General features: G+C 38.9%; 1 protein-coding gene across 2 annotated transcripts; it reads left to right on the plus strand.

Annotated features, from left to right (window-relative positions):
• Positions 1 to 1960: 1960 nt before the first annotated feature.
• klf5l (Kruppel like factor 5 like) lies at positions 1961 to 17929 on the plus strand. 2 transcript variants are annotated; one of them, XM_077546130.1, is made up of 5 exons: positions 1961 to 2058; positions 2135 to 2294; positions 9478 to 10372; positions 11198 to 11257; positions 16300 to 17929. In XM_077546130.1, the coding sequence occupies exons 2-5, from the start codon at positions 2148 to 2150 to the stop codon at positions 16476 to 16478; spliced, it is 1281 nt and encodes a 426-aa protein (XP_077402256.1). In that variant the 5' UTR covers positions 1961 to 2058; positions 2135 to 2147; the 3' UTR covers positions 16479 to 17929. The 2 variants fall into 2 exon arrangements, with proteins under 2 accessions (XP_077402256.1, XP_077402257.1); XM_077546131.1 differs by lacking the exons at positions 1961 to 2058; positions 2135 to 2294 and adding an exon at positions 2305 to 2806.
• Positions 17930 to 19602: the final 1673 nt, after the last annotated feature.

Consider the following 19602-nt stretch of genomic DNA (forward strand, 5'->3'; position numbering starts at 1 on the left):
TTAGTAGTTGCCTTTCCTCACATTAGCAGCATCATGTTAGCACTTTGGCTATTGAGCTAACAACAGCATATTGTCATTTTAGCTTCCTTGCCGCTTACTGCATAGCTTTATCCAATGATAGTTAGTAGTTACCGTTCCTCATATTAGCAGCATTATGTTAGCACTTTGGCTAATGAGCTAACAACAGCATATTGTCATTACAGTCAGAAAAATCCACCAAAAATGAACACCTACTGCACTTTTATATCCGTAAAATATTAACATTGCCTTAATGTTAGCTCCTTAGCCAAAATGCTAACACAATGCCACCACCGTGTAGCCGGTTTACTATCCGTGTCCTCAAAATCAATAAAGGGCGTTAGCCTGCTACAAAAGGTCGCCGTTAGGGAGGAATGCAACAATTCCAGTTGTCATCTTGAGGATAGTTTCATGTTGCCGCTTAGATCAGAACACAATAAATATGTGATCATCAGTCCCTTTTTTTTTTTGCTGGAAGTCTTGGCACGGGTTCAGACTTGCAGGAAAAAGTGGTAAGGGTAATGCTAGTTTTGAGCGACAAATGTTAACTGGAATCTATGAGCGACAAATGTTAACTGGAATCTATCGCGTTGTTTCTTGTTGACGTGAATCCAACATAAACCGTAGTGCAATTATGTTTCATTTGACAGCAATTAAATGGAAATTAAAAGGGCAATGGGATCCTCCCAGTGTTATTATTTTTTTATAACGTTATGCTAAGCAAAGCATGCGGGAAGACGAGAATAGAAAAGTTCCTGCCTGGTCTGAGGAAAAACATACTGTACATCTGTAATGGTTCTCAATATTATCACTGATGGGAATTTGGAGTGGCATTTTTTTCATTATTATTATTATTTTGCAGTTTATAACTTGTGATACTGTCAAAAAACATTCTTGTATTTCTTTACACTCACTTTTTTTGTAGTTAACACACAAAACGTTAATACCAGACTCTTTTTGGTCACTGTATGCACACCTTTTACATAGTGGTCCCTAGTGTTCAGACTGAGATAGCACATAACTGAAATACCTTGTGTTACATACATTTAAGTGATATGTATGGCAAGACTGTTCAAGGAACATGCAGTTTGATGATAAAATGTCGGTAATGAGAAGATGATACTGTAAAAAGTGGTGCATTTAAGTAAAAAGTGCCATATTCAATAAACGTTTGTTTTTGAGTAATACTTGATTAAAATAAAAATATTTCACATTTTTCATACTCATATTTCATCATTTGCAAAATGTAGTTAAGATTATAACATTATCAAGTATTGGGATTCAATTTTGGTGAGTACTCGAGTGTAAGCACTACTCATTAAAAAAAAAAAAGTGGCATCTGTGCAGCTCTATTTTTTCTTTCGTCATTAAATAGTGTGTAGATAGATACTTGGACAATAACACACAAAACATTTTTTTTTTTAAATGTATTAAATATATTTTTGGTTAAAAAATTCAGACAATTTATTTTATTGATTCATGATTTATTTTTGTTTCTTTGTCATATTTCTTTACACCATTTTTAAAGTGTCCAAATACTCAGCAACTATAAAAATCATAACAAATGATCAAGTACAAAAGTAGTTATTATTGTTTTTTTGTTGTTAGGTTTAAAATCATTCACAAGATAAAAAAAATATATAATTTCAATATTTAAAACTGTGTTTTAAATCCCCCTTTTTTAAATGTACAATGATAAAATTGAAAATAACTCTTATAAAACAATCTTTTTTTTTAATATATATACAACCAGAAAAGAAGACCTGAACTGACTCAAAAAATGGCAAACATTAATAAGTGAAAATATAATTTATTAGTGTGTTTAAGATGAGCAAATCTGTGCCATTTTGGAGACGTGCACTTCACATCTTGCTTACGCTCAGGTAAGTCCCGCCTACCACCTCGCAGCCGATTGGCCAGCTCCCCTGGTCCCCTCCTCTGATTGGTAGTATGTGTGTATACTTGAGTCCAGGTAAAAGACAGCAGGTGAGAACAGCGCGGAAGACTGCTGGACTTACTGTGTGGCTTCTTTCAGCTGCGGTAAATATAACTCCAAAACAACAACAACAACAACAACAGCCTATATGTGTTTTTAAAACAAGAATTTCACCTTAAGGGAACGTTTTGAAATGGCAGCGAGTGTAGGGCCGGTCATGAATCCGCCGCAGAGGATGAGCGACGAGCGGGTGGTTTTCACGCAGCTAAAGCCGGTGAGGATGTCCGGAGCTGGGGACGGTGCCGAGGACTCATCCGTGTTTGAGGACGTTAAACCCGGGGTGAGAGTCTCCGCCGACCCGTCAATGTGAACCGGAGCTCCGGTTCCTCGCTCTCAATCAACTTCGTGATGTATGCTCGCTCACCTGTGCGGCTGCGGGTTAAAGTCCTGCTGGACACCTGACAAGTTAGACAGCATTATAAACTACGATACGTGCTTACGTGTTATAATTAAACACAAAATGATCGCGTTCATAGTGTTGTTTTATTCCCCCCCACATGTAACCTATTTATGGTGGAACATCGTGTTACTCATGTGATCACATGATTGTAGTTGACTAAAGTTTAACGCAGCATTTGCTACTTAATTGCTAATAAATAGGAGATCCCGAGTGGCGAACCCGAGGCGTGTGGATTTATACCTTGTGAATTTTACGCCTTGTTTTGTCGTTGTTTAAGCTATGAGGCTGCAAATACTTACTTAACTGCAGTGGGGCGTGGGTAAACTTCTGCAAGGGACGCACATTTCGTTGCGGAGTGACGCTAGCTGGTGTTGAAGACGATGCTAACTGAGGTATAAATAGCACTAATTGCCGAAAAAAAAGACATTGATGCTAATTGTTGCTAAAAGACTTCAACATTAATCGTTTGGAGGGCCCACATGTAAAGACAAAAGAGATAGTTGTTAAGACACAAATTACTATAAAAGACCAAAATCGTCATTAAGAGACATAATTGTAGTTGTTGTAAAATATGCAAATGCTAACTGTTGCTAAAAGAACTTGGCATGAAAGAGACATAGATGCTAATTGTAAAAAGAAGTTGAAGGTAATTGGTAAGAGACTGTAATGCTAATTGCCCGAAGGGATGTCAATATTAAGTGTAAAATACGTCAGCGCTGATTGTCATTAAAGATGTTGATAATGCAAATTGTTGTCCTGAATAAGTGTCAAATGACAATGACACTTTTTTTTTGGTTAAAAAAGTAGATGCTAGTGTTGTAAAATACATTGACACTAATTGTTGAAAACAGAAGGCAATGATATTATTTGTCATAAAAGGACGTCAACTAACACTCTTGTACATTGACAATAACCGTAAACAGCATTGATGCTGATTGTCTAAAATGTTGATGAAAGCTGTAAATCAAATTGTCCTAAATTACATCATCTGCTAATTGATGTAAAAGATGTTAAAGGTAATTGTTACAATGCTGAATGCTATGAAAAGATGTCAAGCTCGTAGCAAGCGTTACAATAGGAATTGTAAAAGTTAACGCTCGTGATGTAATTAGTGATAGGAAAGAAAAATATAAAAATTACAGAATAGCACAAAAATAAAAGCACAAATAAAATTCACTTAAATAAACGATTTTACCATACTTTATTTTTTATTTAAGAGTGATTTTATTGTCAATGCAAATTTATAATTTGGATTGAGTGAAAGCAGTTGTCATAAAATTATATTATTAGAAATTATTTATTATACTCCTGAAAAAAAAAGAAAGAAAAAAAAATTATTTATTATTAAATATCATGTCAATTTGTGGATTAAATCTTCTGCTAACAACATTAGTTTTGTAGAGTTTGCACAGTGGACCGTGTTAAGCGCTCTTGTGAGGCCATGACATGACCCACGTGCCTCACGTTGCCCACCCCTCGAACTATTAATGCTAACAGTTAGCCTATTAGTTTATTTTTTTTGCCATATGCCAGTCATCGTTTTTCGACCTCTTTTTGGTCGTTTCTTTTCCTTTCTTTGTTGTTTGAAGTAAGTGTCTGTGCCGTGACAGCAGTATGCGGTCCGACCTGTCTGAGCAGGGCCCACATCTCCATAAGCCGCCTCGGGGCACCGCCGTCAAAGGCCCACCGCCATGAGAAAGTAAAGCAGCGGGGGAAGGGGTAGGGGGGTTAAGTCAGTGGTGGGGGTGGGGGGTGTTGTAGGGTTTACCCGTCACACATGCTTGTTTTTGTTTTGCCGCATTGTTCTTGTGCTTGCATCTTGGAGTGGACCTGAAAAAGTTGATAAAGTTAAGACCACTTTCACACTGGCTTTATGTTTAACACAATGGGATAGAACCCCATTGGAGTAGCCTAATGTCGCTTTGATGAAGACGTTCCATCGCAGCACGAATGACATTTATGTCCCCTCCACATGTAACTGCGGAATGAGTAACCCATATGAAGGCACTCACCGGATTCTTTAGCCGTGATATCAGCGTCCGTAAGACGACGGGGCCGGTTACACAGTAACCTGACGGTCACACCTAATGATCTCCCGCAGATCAATATTCAGATACGGCTCTGGAGTAGAGACGTTTGGGGAAGGGGTGGGGGGATTGTAATTGTGCCGGTCGTTCTTTTCCGCGACATTTTTTGACTAACCATTTGACTTCCACGACAACGTGCACGCAGCATTTGCATGCAAGCAAAGCAGCGACGCAGGATTGCACTACGCACCTGCATTCTTATAAAGGATAGTGGAGTACCACCGGTGGCCATGCCAAGCAGGTGGCGCTGTTGTGGAAAAAAGGGTGTTAAAGTGTGCTTTCTTTCCTACTAAGGATTCTATTTTTTTTTTAATTCACATATGAAATGGCTGTACTGTTTTTAAAATGAATAATAAATAAAAGTTTTACATATATTTCATTGTTTTATTTTGTGGCAAAAATAAAAATACAGATTAGCGTTATTATGCCAGAAGATGCTAGCATTATCTCAGCAACTTGATGGTGAGCCGTTAGCTCGAATACAAAATTGAGCAAAGTCATCTATATTTTTACTAAAGCTGATTTATGATACTATGCTAAACAATTTAATTTGTTATGCTACACCAAGATGCTAGATGGTTAACATTAGCTTGAGCACAAGGTCAACTTAATTTTTTTAAATAATGAACAATTTGAGAATTGCGACGACTTCCAATATTGCGTTAAACTTGAGTTTTGACTTGTTCTCTGGTTGCTTTGGTTCTTTGGTTAACTCATGTCGCGATTACCCATCATGTACTGTTGTGTGTGTTGATGACACACAGACTACTCACTCTTTAAGCAGCTTAACTTTTTGTTTTGTCTGTGAAAATGTTGTTGCCGTCCTTCGTCTTCAAATGCTATTTTGGTCTTTGGGTGATAAAAGATTGAGCTCTACAAGTGACCATACAAATCTGCGATATACAAGGAAAGAAAAATAATGCAAGCAAGTGAGTTGCAGTCTCTTATTCAAATTAGCACCTTAGGCTAACACACCATGGATAATGGCTTTTGCTCAGTGTGGTAAATTGGTGAGATAATGATAAATTTAAAAAAAATAAAAATAAATCTTGGCTAGATTTTGTTTTGAAGCTGATGGCTAACCCTCAAGGCTCTCATATTATTAGCATGTTTAGCTAACACATTTTGGAAAATGACTCAGGCTAAGTACAGTGTTGTAAATCGACAAGATAACGTTAAGATTCTTTTAACGATCGTAGTACAAATACTTCACCAGACTCTAAACCAGTGGCAGCAACTCAGATTAGCATGCTTATCTAACACCCAAAAAAATTACAATTTAGTCATACACTATTACCTTCTGTTAGCATGAATGACTGGTACCCTAAAACAGAAAAATTATTACAAGGAAGCGAACTTATTTACTTATGCTTAATAATCTAAAACAAGCCTTATGGCCTGTTCCATCAAAAGGTCATAAAATATTGCTATGTTGCAATTTTCTGTTCTAGCATATCAGTTTCAATTATGGTTAAAGTGTTTTTTTTATTTAGTTATCTTAGCTTAATAATCATCTAAAATAAGACTCACTCCCACTGAAGGTAATAAATTATCATCAGGTTAAACCCCCCCCCCCCCCCCCCCTGTTTCCTGAATGCTTTTGTCACTTTCATTTTGGATTTGAATGCTAATACAAGGAAGTGAACTTAACTTATTTTTTTAGAACAAGACTTGTTATCCCTCGCTCTATCAGGAGGTCATGAAAAATAACCAAGTCAAGGTTTTCTATGTTAGCAGACCAATTTCCCAGATAGTTGTGTTCATTGTGGAGTTAAATCGTAATGTGAGGAAGCAAACGAGAATAATAGCAATTCAAAACAAGCCTTGTTATCGCTCACTGCATCAGAAGGTCATAAAATATCAGCACAGTCTCAAAGGTTTTGATGCTGACATAAAATTCTGATCCGGCATTCAACAAGACCGGACAAGACGCCGTTTTAATGAAGGAAATAAAAGATGTTTTCCTCCGTTTAAATAGCTCTTAATCCCGATTATGAAGTAAAACCTCAATCCTTTAATTTAACAACGCGCATGCTACTCAAACAACAAACACAGAGTTCCCTCCACACGGGTGTGTCGCTGGAAGCCAACGCACTCAACCAAGCCAAAAACAAAGGCCGGAGGCATTCAAACGATGCAGTGAAACGTAAAACTCTGTCAAGTAAAAATAGACACCAAGAACAAAAAGAAGGCGGCCTGAGAAAGTAGCCCAAGTACAACAAAAGTTTTGTTAAAAAAAAAAAATCATGTTTGGAATGAAGGTGAGCGACTTACGATGAGAAAGTTAATCCGACCAAGACATCGGAAGAAAAATATTCCTACTGTTTCGATGAACAACACTTGAAAAATGTCTGCTTGTTAATATCTTATCTTTTGTTTATTTACATTCATAGTAGTCATCGCGTGTTAAGTAATAACATAATTTGAAATATAGCAATTGACTGCAAACAACCAAATACTAAATGTTTGGGTTGAGTGCTAACACAGATTATTAGCATTCTTAGCGAAACATTGTGTAACATGACACCAGTGTCGTGAGTCAGTGAGATAACGCCATGTTTTTTTCATGCTTGTAGTAAAATTTAATTATTGTGTTTGGGCTAGTGACTCACCCTCAAACGTTTTTAATACATCTGATTTTGCCAGGCTTTGAGTTCTGGCTAATGGCTAACCCTTGAGCACCTCGGATTAGCATGCTTAGAACACATAATGCAGCGTAAAAAAAATTCGCTGGAAAAGTGCAGCATACAGGGAGGCAACTAACTTGGATTTTTTTGTGAACATAATGACTAGCCCTCAAGTATTTCAGATTTTTAGCATGTTTAGCTAACACATTATTACACAGTAAGTTTAGCTCAATGTCTTACATCAATAATTTAGTACAAATACTTAGATAGACTTCACATTTAAACTACAGTAATTTCTGGACTATAAAATGTTACTTTTTTTCACTTCCATTCGACCCTGCGGCTAATAAAATGTTGCGGCTTATTCATCAGATCACAAGGCGGTGCACTATAAAGGAAGCGCAAGAGCGTCAGGCAGAGCAGAACAAACCAAGTGAGCCCAAATACAGTAGGAGAGACAGAACGAGAGTGAGACAATTTGCGCCCTCATTATGGGAAAGAAAATAGCGGAACCCCCGTGTGGTAACATTAAAACAACAAAAACATGAGTAACAAACTCGAGTATTCCCCAAATTTTAGCTAGCGCGGCTTATAGTCAGGTGCGCCTTAAAGTCCAGACATTACTGTAATGGCTCACCCTCCAGCATGTCATTATCAGCATGCTTAGCTAACACCATGTAGCCTAACAATTTAAATGTTTAATGTAGCCCATCGTTTTTAAAACACAACTTCAGAAAATGAAAGGTCTCGTGTGTGCTGTTTTTCTGATTTGGCTTGACATGGATTCCAAAAAGGAGCAGAAAAACACACATTTGAGTTTGTTTAAGTCGTTAAGTATGACTGTTAAGAATGTTTTGGATAAACAAAGTAGCCGGTCACCTAGTGTACAAGCGCAAGAAAACAAAACCCATCTCTGTGTGGTTTGAACAATGTCTCCAGGCATCCATATTCGGTTAATAATTGGAGAAGGCGCTCGACTGATCCCGCTATGAATCCTGGCGTCCAACGATAACAAAACAGTAAGAGTCGCTTATCAGCTCCCTTTTTGACTTTATTGGACGAGGGGGAGTTTCCATACTTTCGGTCCATCCAACAGTTGATCCTTAGGTGACTTCAAGTTTGTTCAGATCAAAGCGTTGTGATTTATAAGGCATGAACCTTGCCGCTATTGTTCTCCATTCAAAACACTGACAAAGTGGTCGTGGCTTTGTAGCATGTGTATTACTAGTTTAGCTTGTTTGTAGCTATTTTGGTCAAATTGTATGATTCCCAAAATTTTAAAATGTAGTTTTCGTGGTTTTATAAGTGGCCATAAGTGGCCAGGATATAAAAAAGCATACAATTTATTAAACTTGCAGCTAAAATGGTTGAAAATATGGAAGCGAAGTTGACACAAATGGCCGGCATAGAGTTCAGTAGTTCATAGCCGTTGCGACACAAAATGGCCGCATCTGCACATCAGTTGCCCTTTATGGCTCCAAGGAATGCGGGGAAAATGGTGGTCATTCGCCTGGCGCTGGTATTTTATGACCTTCCGATGGAGCAAGAGATAACGAGGCTTGTTTTGGATTATTAGTAAGGGTTTGCAGAAAAAGGACATGGAGAGCCAGCTAGGAGCCAGGTGGAATTTGTGAAGCACAACCTTATGTGCCCCATGAAATAAATCACTAAAAATAATAAATCAAATGACTCTTGGTGTCAGAAATGTAAAGAATGTGGGGACACCATCTTTAATGCCAATTTTCTATGTTGCTGTTCTGTTTAAATGGCACAGACACGGGAATAGATGTTTGAAGTCAACCCGAGAATTTAGCTCGCTAGAGGTAGCTTTTCCAGCGTAAAAATGCGACACGTGTAACAGAGGCGTGACAAATGCAGAAATGGGGACTAAGTTGACAGGACAGTTTTGCGTGTACTGAGGTATTTTTTTTCCCCATGTCACTGTTGAGGATTAAGTGCCAACATATTTGATGGCTTCGGAGGTACTGTCAGAGGTGGGATGAAGATGAACAGGCAGTTTCCAACCTTGGCGGTTTAATAAAAGAAATTGCCTGAAGCCCCCTTTAGACCCCATTTTCACCCTGGTTTTCTGCCTTTGGCTGTATTGTCAGAACCGTAACAAAGAGCACAGCACCTAGGTGCAAGGGTAATCTGGATTGCTGGGAAACTGGGGAATAAAGTAAATACTTCACGGTAACATTTCCTGAAAGAGCACAGTTATGACACTATCCCGCTTCCCTGGGTTCCTTGTGAATAAATGCTGACACTACTCACCTGATTCATGACTTTTAAGGGATATCTGTGCAAAAGAGGCTTCTTGTTCTTATTGTCTGCAACTCATCCTTCCAGGCCCAGTTGGAGATGGATAAATACCTCCCCCAGATCACCAGCTCGCTCTTGAGTCCCGCCATCGACCTGAGTGACAAGAAGTATCGGCGGGAGAGCGCCTCGGTGGTAGACGAGTACTTCTCCGAGGACAAGCCCGGCGCCCCTTACAGTCTCAACATCAACCTCATCCTCCCTGGCTCCGCCCACCTGCGCACGGGCCTCTATCGCCCCAACTCGAAGACCCTGGCCCCCACGCAGATTAAGATAGAGCCCGGACTAGAGGTGCCCTGTTCCTCCGCCAGCACCCAGGCCCTGCCGGACTTCACCTCGGTGTTCAACGTGCCACCTGTGGCCAACAGTGTTTTCATCAAACCAGACCTGAGCTCAGGCGTCACCCTTTCGAGTGGGTCCCAACAGCAGCAGAGTTTGGACACAGAGCTTCACATAGGACCCCAGCCTCCTCAACCGCAGGTCTACCACATGCCAGTCAACAGCACAGCAGACCTCACCATGACTCTGTCCCACTCTGGACCCTCAGCGTCTGGTTCTCGGACCATGCTGAACCTTGGCAATGCCAGCAGTGTTGGCGGCTACATGTTAGCTGAGCACCATCTGGGGGCGCACCACGGTTATTACCAGGCATCCGCCGCCCATCATGCGGGCCCCCACAGTCTGCCTCCCTCGCCACCGAACTCACAACCAGGCAGTCCTGAGGCTCAGGCCGAGCTGCTGAGTCTGGCGAGCCAGCCGCCACCACCGTACCAACAGCATCTTCTGGGCGGAATAAAAGTCACGGGGTTGTCTTCTCACGCTATGCTGATGATGCATGGCCAGGGCGTCCTGACAGGGCCTAAATACAATCGGCGGAACAACCCGGAGCTGGAGAAGAGGAGAATTCATTTCTGCGACTATCCAGGTCTTTAGCCTACCTCAGATAGCCTTTTAAAGCTAGTCAATATACAGTGGACCCCTACATATTGCGCGGTTCGACACCAATAGCTGATAGAAATTTAGCAGCTTTTTTTGTTTAAGTTTTGGGGGGGGGGGGGTATTTAAATTATTTGTCCCCAATGAATCTCAATGGGAAATAATTTGGAGGGATTAAAAAAAAAATATATATATATATATATATATATATATATTCCCCAATGTATTTATACTGGCCATCAATTGTAAGCAGATTTTCGCTATTCTGTCCGTATTTCCTGCTAACAGCAGGGCTCCACTGTACATACAGAGTTACCAAGTTAGCATCTGACTAACTTGAAAGCTAGTTAAAAACCTGATTAACATTTATTTGTCATTATATTGAGGCTAGTTAGTAGTAGTAGCAGTTAGTCAGATAGCTACAAGCTATATGGCTAGTTAGCTGCCTGTCAAGGTACGGGCCAGCTTTTCTTGCATCTATCTGGTGAAGTACCCATTAAACTACCTTAGCACTATTTAGCTCGCATTGGTGAGGCTATGAAACTTTCATAGTCAGTGGACTCATTGACAGATTTAATTTTACAGTTAATTTGCCAATTAAAGTGTTTAGCGTCTTTTTCCTCCTTGGCAGAGGTCTCGAGCGCAATGTGTACACCATGTACTCTCCCTCTTTTGAAACTGGGTTAAACACACTTTTATGCATATTTTTCATCAAAGGTGCCAATTACTTTTGTCGTCGTGTTATGAAGATGCTCAACTTGTTTGTTTTCTTTTTTGTGCCATCTTGTCTCACACTGTGTTTTTTTTTTCCCAGACTGCACAAAAGTTTACACAAAGAGCTCACATCTGAAGGCGCACCAGAGGACGCACACAGGTAATTAAAAAATAAAAAATAAATAAAAAAGAAGAAAAGAAAATCCCCCAAAAAGAGCGTAAGAGTGTGCGCTAATATCCTGGAGTAACAGCCAAAGAATTCACGTCTTTTTCTCCGGCTCTGCCGCATGTCCGTACCTGCCCGGCAAGAAAGAAAAAGCAAAAAGGGGGCGTGGACGTGAGGAAAGAGAAACGAAGAATAGCTAAGGCTAAAACCAGTTACTCCTGCTTTTTAGTCCTTTTCAGAAGAAGATTGAGGGGTAGGGGCGTTGTTGTCGTATGCAAGGGGAAGACCGGTTTCGATATCCACCATGAAAGGTGAAACCTTGGGATTCCCATCACTCTCATTTCTGTTTTGTGTGTGTGTGTGTGTGTGTTTTGTATGATGGCGATATACTCCAAAATGTGATGCTGAAAGAGTGTAAATGTCATAAATAGATAACACTGACGGATCCTGTGGGAAAGTTCCCATGGTAAACAACAGTTGTGAGAAAGTCAAACATACAAAAAAATGTAGCCGGAGGTAGCAATGCTAGCTATCTAAATTCAGCGATGTACCTACAAAGTAGCTAAAGTGTCTTGCGACCGAATTAGCATTTAGCTATTAATGTATTATATATGTATCTAATCTTTACCTTTTGAAGATAGCAAACCACTTCATTTATCTGGGAAGTTTGCGAGGCACATAGCTTTCATCTTGCTACATGGGAAGGTAGCTAGCCATGTTATTCGAATCTATCTATTTGTCTACCTATCACAAAAGCTAGCTCGCCACCTTATCAGGATTTAGCTCTAGCTCTCTATCCATATGTATCGCGAAAGCTACAGTATATAGCTCCCATAATAGTATTTACCTGTTTACATATTTATTGTGGTAGGTATGACTGGTACATAGTCTAGCTATCTGTCTGAACACGAGCGATATCTATGAGGATGAAAAATTTGGTCTAAAGGTTTCAGTGTGGTCAGAGAGTCTCATGAGCGGGTTTTACTGAATGGCACTTGTCCTGTCTTGTTTTTTTGGTTTGGTTGATGGCGATGACTCATGACTGGAGTATGTGGAACGACGAGGTCTTTACTGACGGCTAAATGGAGCAAAAGAAGAACCTCGTATGCTGTCGCTAGTGTTTGTGCAGAAATATTTTAGCAAACACTATGATGAATGGTTGTTTCTGTGACGAAACGGTTAGGGTATGTGGTCAACGCGGCTGCCTCACAGTTTAGTGGCTATGGGTTCAAATCGCTGCTTCAGGTATGCCATGAAGTCCAAAAAACGTACATGGCTAAATTACTCATATCTTTACCTGACTTCTATTGCCATAAAATCAGGTGTGAAATACCCTGCGCCTGATTGACAGGTTAAGCGGTAGACCAGGACTGAATGAAGAGCTTCGTAACGGATCGGTCCAGCAAGTAGTTGGCGAGTCTGCCACGCATTCAAGATGTTCTGGATTCAAATCTCGGCTCGCATCTTTCCATCAAAAATCAAACATAATTTGGCTGCGCCAAGCTGATGAATGTACTCGTTCGTATTGTTTGTAAAATAATGCGATACTGTCATTAGCTTCAATGAGTTGCTCTGTAGCGCTAGCGAGCTTAGCCAGCTGAGCTAATGAGGACCGTCCGGCATATTGCTTTTGAACCATGGCTATGGTGCTAAATTGCCTGCTCTCTGTCATCAGGCGACGCTAACATTTGCTACGTTAGCTTAGCTTGATGTCATTTTTCCGTGGATGTAAACAAGCTTAACGGACTTTGTGACAAGTGATCAAGTCATTCACAAGTGTTATCGTAACAGTTGGCCCCTCCCTTTATGTGTGTGTGGGTGTGGGGGATCAACCTTGACCGTGGACTTGTGCATTCTGACCCCCACCCACTCGCCAACCCCCCCAGCCCTCTTTCCAAACACTAGGTGAGCTGATAAATACTTTATGGGAGTCCTGGAGAAGCCTGTTAAGTGTTTGCTCTTTGCCTCAGTAAAAGCATGTGTAGGTAGTCATAAAATGTCACTATTGTGATACAAGATTTGTCTATAGAGGAATGAAGGAGCCGGAATGGAGGAATGGGTTCCCCGCCACGATGTCTAGAAAGATAGGTCGCACTGCACAGAAACAGAAGAAATCAATTTCATTGGTCAAACTCTGGCTGTCATAAAACATTTATTTTTTAACATTATTGCATTGTTGTGAGATCGCAAAATGTAAGTAAGGCTCAACTTTGTAGCTTTTGAGCAAAGTGGATGACATCAGTCGTTGCTCTTTTTCAATCCTATTGCAAAAGAAACGTCAGTGCTCTTCTAAAAAGCACACAAAAGCCTTTTGTGTGCGCGAGGGAATGATGGATGCACTTCTGCCGCGTTTTGTTTTGCGGTGTTTGCCAGGGCTCTTTCTGCGTTTTAGAAGCCGCGTCTACGCGCAGACATGTTAGATTAGCGTGTGTGTGCGCGAGTGTTTCAGGTTTCGAATTTGCCAGCTGCTCAAACAGTTGAGCTTCAAATGCTTTTTAATGACATTCTGAAGTCCTACTTAGACGTCTACACGGTCAACTTGTATGATAGAAAGAACACGTAAAAATTCAGGACAATGCGCATGGCATCTGTAACAATTTATTTTCTAACAGTTTCTTTTTTTTTTCTAACAGTTTCTGTATGTGTAGACGTATAATTTATAGACCATTTACCTCCCTTTTTATTAAGAAAAGTACGCCAGCCGAGAGTGTTTGTTCAGCGCGAGTCGGATTTCAGCCGCCAATTTGCGCACCCTGGAGGAGACTAATTTGTGTCAGGCGACCACGCTTTTGACCAAACACACCTGTGTGGGGCCCGCTGACTATACATCCTGCATTGTATTCTATTGTTTTCTATTGTTCCGAAAGCAATATTTTGAAACGCTTGTAAATTGCCGCTAACGTCAGTTTATTGTGGTCACCTGCTGCTCTTTGGACTCTCCCCGTCGCCGCTAATGACTGCCCAAGTCGTGATTGATTGATTGGTCAATAGCCACACGCTAATCTAATCGGCGTCGGTAATTAGCGCTTGATGACCCAAACAGCCAGAAAGACTCGCTGATAGAAGGATTGCCTTAAGAGGATTCTCATCCGAGGAAACCCACTACGACTTGATAAAACCACAGGAGATCATGCTTTTGAAAGTTAGCATGTCTGTTTGGATCAAATTTAGCAAGTTAGCTGGCTGTTATTTGGATGAAGTGATTCTATTTTCTGAAGTTAGCATGTTTGCTAGTTGTATATTGAATTAGTAACATTCAGTTTTCCAATAAACTGATCACAATTTAGGACGTTAACGATTTTGCTAGCTCATTTAATAGCGGTTAGTCAAATAAACTTGTGGAATTTGGGGGAGTTAGCTAGTTGATTAGCTGTCAATCGGACATACTGATGACATTTTCGGACGATTGCACATTTACTAAGTGAAAAACAAGACTAAACCAAATTGGCCAACTTCAAATTTTCTGGCAATGTAGGAAATTGAAATTTTGCAAGATGTTGATTGGATAAATGAATCACATTTTTGAAAATTCAGGTAGTCCAGGTGTTAATCTGATATTTAATCATACTTTGGAAATGTAGCACTTTTGCTGCCTGTTTTTTCTTAATCGGTTAAGTCATATTATAGAGATTTAAAATGTTTATCAGGTGTTACTTTGCTAAAGTGTTCCTATTTTAGGAATTTAGCAATTGTTTTAGCTCATATGCTACCTGTTTATTGAATTAACTAATGGCATTCTGTGAGGTTAACTTGTGCGCTAGCTTATTTTTCAACTGTTTGGGTAAATATCGAAAAGTCAACCTGTTTGCAAATTGCAAAAACAAAAAAAGAATTGCTTGTGACACTAACTGAATTAATATCTAATTTTCTTATCTTCTTTTCAGTTTGTATGTTTTCTCTCTTCCTGCTTTTTAATCTTTTGTGTTTCTTGTGGTATGTTTGCATAGGAGCCCATTCAACTTTTTCCTTTTTCAACCTTTTCTTTTGACTCAGTGTTGATGATTAGCTGGCACTTTGGCAGCCGCACATTTCAAATGTCAAACGTTTGGGTGTGGTTCATTGAACGTCTGGTCAGATTGAGCCAGACTTATTTTTCACCTTTTCAAATTATAATTTTTTTAATAAGAGAACAAGCATTCATTTCCTGTCCTGGTCTTCAACTTCTCACGTTGAGTCTGGAAATTAAAATCAAGTTTTTTTTTGGCTAATTCACCAATTGTACCTTTATTTATTTATTTATTTATTAATTTTTTTAATCAATTTTTTACTTTTAATGGTTCAGTTAGCATGTCACTTAGCTGGTTCGCATAAACTAAATCACATTTTTTGAATTTGGTGTGTTTGCTAGTTTTTGATTGAATAGATGGATCACCTTTGTGGGTAAATTAGCAGATTTGCTAGACGGTGATAAAATAAAAGATTACATTTTCTGTCGTTGGCATATTTTCATGATATTTGGAAACTACTCATATTTCATGAAGTTGGTGTTTTTTGCTAGATTAATTGGGAAAAATTTATCAATTTTTTTTTTTAAAGTAGTTGAATGAAGCATGTTATTTTACCATTTGGATTAACTGATCACATTTTGGACGTTGGCATGTTAGCTTGCTATTATATATATATATATATATATATATATATATATATATATATATATATATATATAAAACTAGTTATATTTTGTGAAGTTAGCATGTTTGCTAGCCATTAAATGTGTCTATCGCCTTTAGGGTAGTTTCATGTTTACTTGCCATTATTGGATAAACTGACTAAGTTTTGTGAAGTTAGCATGTTAGCTTGCTACAGAACTGATCGCATTTAAATTTAAAAAACTAGCTTGTTTTCTAGATATTATTCGGTTACACTAATCCCATTTTGTCACATTGCCGCTTATTGGAGACAAAAGTAGTGCTTTACGGCTTTTCTTGTGGCACGTTGCTGCCAAGTTGAAGAGCTTAACTCCGACAAAAGTAGTGCTTTGCCAATATCTTGCGTCAAAATATTGTTTGACTGTGCTGCCTTGTTGTGTTTGTCAGGCGAAAAGCCGTACCGCTGCACGTGGGACAACTGCGACTGGCGCTTCGCCCGCTCGGACGAGCTGACCCGGCACTACCGCAAACACACGGGCGCCAAACCCTTCAAGTGCGTGGCATGCAGCCGCTGCTTCTCGCGCTCGGATCACCTGGCCCTGCACATGAAACGGCACCAGAACTGAGAAAAGAGAGCCCTGTCGGATCCTACGCAGGAAGCGCGGACAAGTCGGAAAATTTCACTTTATTTTTCTTCTCTGGGTTTTCCTAACCACAAAACATCTTTCCGAAAAATGTGGTCAAAATTGGCTACATTTGCAACTTGACAAATGACCACCTTTCCACAAATTTTGTCCAAATCAGGTTTTTTAATTTATAGAAAAAAGGAAAGTCACAAATTGAGTGTGAAACTTTTGCCAAGGCCAAAATTTTGTCCTTGGCTCACACGTAGCCTTTGTTTAAAATTTTGACTAAATAATGGCGAGTTGTACGAAGACAAAAAAAAATCATTCTCAGATTCACACAAGAAATTTAACCAGTTTCTTTCTTGGAGCACGCACCACCATTCTTTGAGATTTTGTCCGAATTGTTCACATCTGGCAATGACAAACTAAAAAAAAAAAGTCCGCTGATGAATGGGGAATGTAAAACCTTAAAAAATATTCACATGTTTCAGCGTACCTCGAAATGTCCTCAAAATTGGTTATGTTACAAACAAAAAAAATCAACATCAAGATTGGTGCTTTTATGCAATTTCAACTAGTAGCACAAATAATTTATTGTGTTCTTCTTTGGCTAATGCACTACGTATACACAATATCCCGTCGGAATATGTTCCGTTTTTAACAAACGGCAAAGAAAAAAAAAAATCGCATAACCTTCCTCGGCAGAGCAATTAAAAAAATTCTTTGGCTTAGTAAACATTGTAACATCATTTTCATACTTCCTTTTTCCGTGAAAATTTTCCGAACTTCCTGTGGGACAGGTGGATGCCCCGCCCCCGCTCTCATGTACTGTAAATATTGTTTATATACCTAATGTGCATACGTGTATCTGCGAGAAGAAAAAAAACAATGAATGTATTTAGATTTATACCTGACGTTTTTTTTTTTCCTCAAGTTTTGTGAATACAAGTCAAAACTTCCCTTTAGTGTGCAAAATAATAATAAAACATAACTGGACTTAGTCACGAACTGGTTGTGCCTGTTTTGGCGCTCACAGGGCTCAGTCGTTAAGCTGATGTTTGTGTCGGTTGCTTCGATGGCAACCAACTTATGTAATCACCAATTTTATGATGTCTTTCTTTTTTATGTAGTTTTTTTAAAAAATATATATCGTTTTTGGGCCCCCATCATGGACGCATGAATGCACTGTGGTGAAACTGTCTTCTATTTCAATGCTAGAATGAGGTTGTTTTTTTTTTCATGGCTTTGCAAGGATTCCAGTTCTCCAAGCGCAATGTGTACAGAAACAACATCAAAAAGTGTCATTTAAACGATTTTCAATGCTTTTGTAAATATTCCTTTGGTTTTTACGCCATTGCATCAGGATTTTAATGTTGAATCGGAAAGCCTATGTGGAGTTTCCTGTTTTTTGAGTTCAAAATTTATGAGATAATAAAAAAAATGATGCGTAACTTTCTTCTCTTTTGGTAACTTTGGTCAACAATTAGACAAAAGCGAGTTGAAACGGTTAATTATATCTATTAATTTAATTTTTTAACATTTTTTCTGATGTCGCTATCCAACTAAGTAGCCCCACATTCTGTCCACTTTGTAATTTCATGTAAAAAAATATATATAGATTTTTTTTTTTTTAGAAAGATTTATTGTATTTTCTTTAAAACATAGAAGATTTAGAGATAAATGCACATAGCTCAAGTTTTTCATTTGTGATAAAGCATCTTTTTCTAAATTTTATGGTTCCTGTTTTATTTTTTTTTTAGGAGGGGAGCATTTTATTCCCCGTGTCAAAACTAAATCTTAGGTAACAAGGAGTTAATACTTCGCTGAAAGTCTTTTAGCATGACTAGTTTGGTGAAAAGCGAACACGCCAATCCTGCTAAACTGAAGAGACATAAGTGCAACAGGTGATGAAAAGAATCACCATAACAATAATAATAATAGTAAGCAAAAAGAAAAGCAGACAGGGTGGAGTCGCTCTTGTTACTGAAGTAATTGTGGTTTGTGCTAACGTGTTTTTAGCTGGATTTGCCGCGTCGTGGTCAGACGAGGACAACGCCTTCATTTTTTTATTCTCATCGTTTTTTAATCTCATCTCATCGAGAATGTTTGTGCAAGGGAGGCGCCCTTTTCTGTCATAGTCATGAGATATTGAGTGAGATCAAATTGGAGGATGAGGCAAAAGAAAAAATATTTTTAGGAAAATTATTTTGTTGAGGAAAAAACACTAATTTTGGAGATACATGGTTTTCATGAGATGGCATCAGAAAAGTATATACAGTCATGTTTAAAAATATATATATTACAGGGCAAGCAAGTTAATATTTTATATTTTAATAAATATTTGAACTTGTGTAGCTCTATTTTTTACAATTTTTTACACATTAAAAATATCCTTAATTTTTAAAAAAGTTGTCATAATTATTTAAAGCAGTATGTATGTACAGTATATCTGTGTATTTGTAGTACACGATATTCTATCATTTGGGTTCCTGAAATAAAATAAATAAAAAAATAAATTAAAAAATTGCTGAGCTCACACAGTCAAACGCTTGTTTGAACTTGTTGGCTTAATTCTGTAATTGTGCATGCAATGGTTTCTTTAAAGTCATACTGCTCCATTTTCAACGTTACAGTACATTATATCGAGCTGGAGCATTGCTGACTTGTAGTCTTTCCTTGTTACAATGAGGGGGAACACGTCCATATTTCATCAACCATGAACATGAAGTTGGACTTTTGCAAGCATAATGTAATGCGTATGGGGGTACAAATTGAGGATACCGGCGCAAGTGCATTCCAGGTGAGACGGCGGCAAACCAAAGCCAGCGACCTGTCACTCAGCAGCAGAGTTTGTCGGGACATGTCCCGCCCCGCCTGTCAGACATACTGCACAGTGAAACGCTGCATTAAAAGCAGCTTGCTCGGGATGGTGCCATGGATTGTTTGCAATAATTTAATACCATAACTCCAGTTTAAAATCCTACTTTGAAACCCTGATCCAAGTTCAAAACTCTCATTTGGAATCATAACCCTACTTTAAAACCATATTTTAAACCCTACTTTGAAACCCAAATCCTAGTTTAGAACTCTAATTTGGAACCTTAACCCTATTTGCAATCAGAGT

This window comes from Vanacampus margaritifer, chromosome 16, assembly GCF_051991255.1.
Source record: "Vanacampus margaritifer isolate UIUO_Vmar chromosome 16, RoL_Vmar_1.0, whole genome shotgun sequence".
NCBI classification, from domain to species: domain Eukaryota; kingdom Metazoa; phylum Chordata; class Actinopteri; order Syngnathiformes; family Syngnathidae; genus Vanacampus; species Vanacampus margaritifer.

Excerpts from the sequence above, each read along its gene's own strand:
- klf5l (XM_077546130.1), top strand. The coding sequence starts at position 2,148 with ATGGCAGCGAGTGTAGGGCCGGTCATGAATCCGCCGCAGAGGATGAGC. Across the intron at positions 10,373-11,197 it reads TCATTTCTGCGACTATCCAG|ACTGCACAAAAGTTTACACA; the intron begins GTCTTTAGCCTA and ends TTTTTTTCCCAG. Across the intron at positions 11,258-16,299 it reads GCACCAGAGGACGCACACAG|GCGAAAAGCCGTACCGCTGC; the intron begins GTAATTAAAAAA and ends TGTGTTTGTCAG.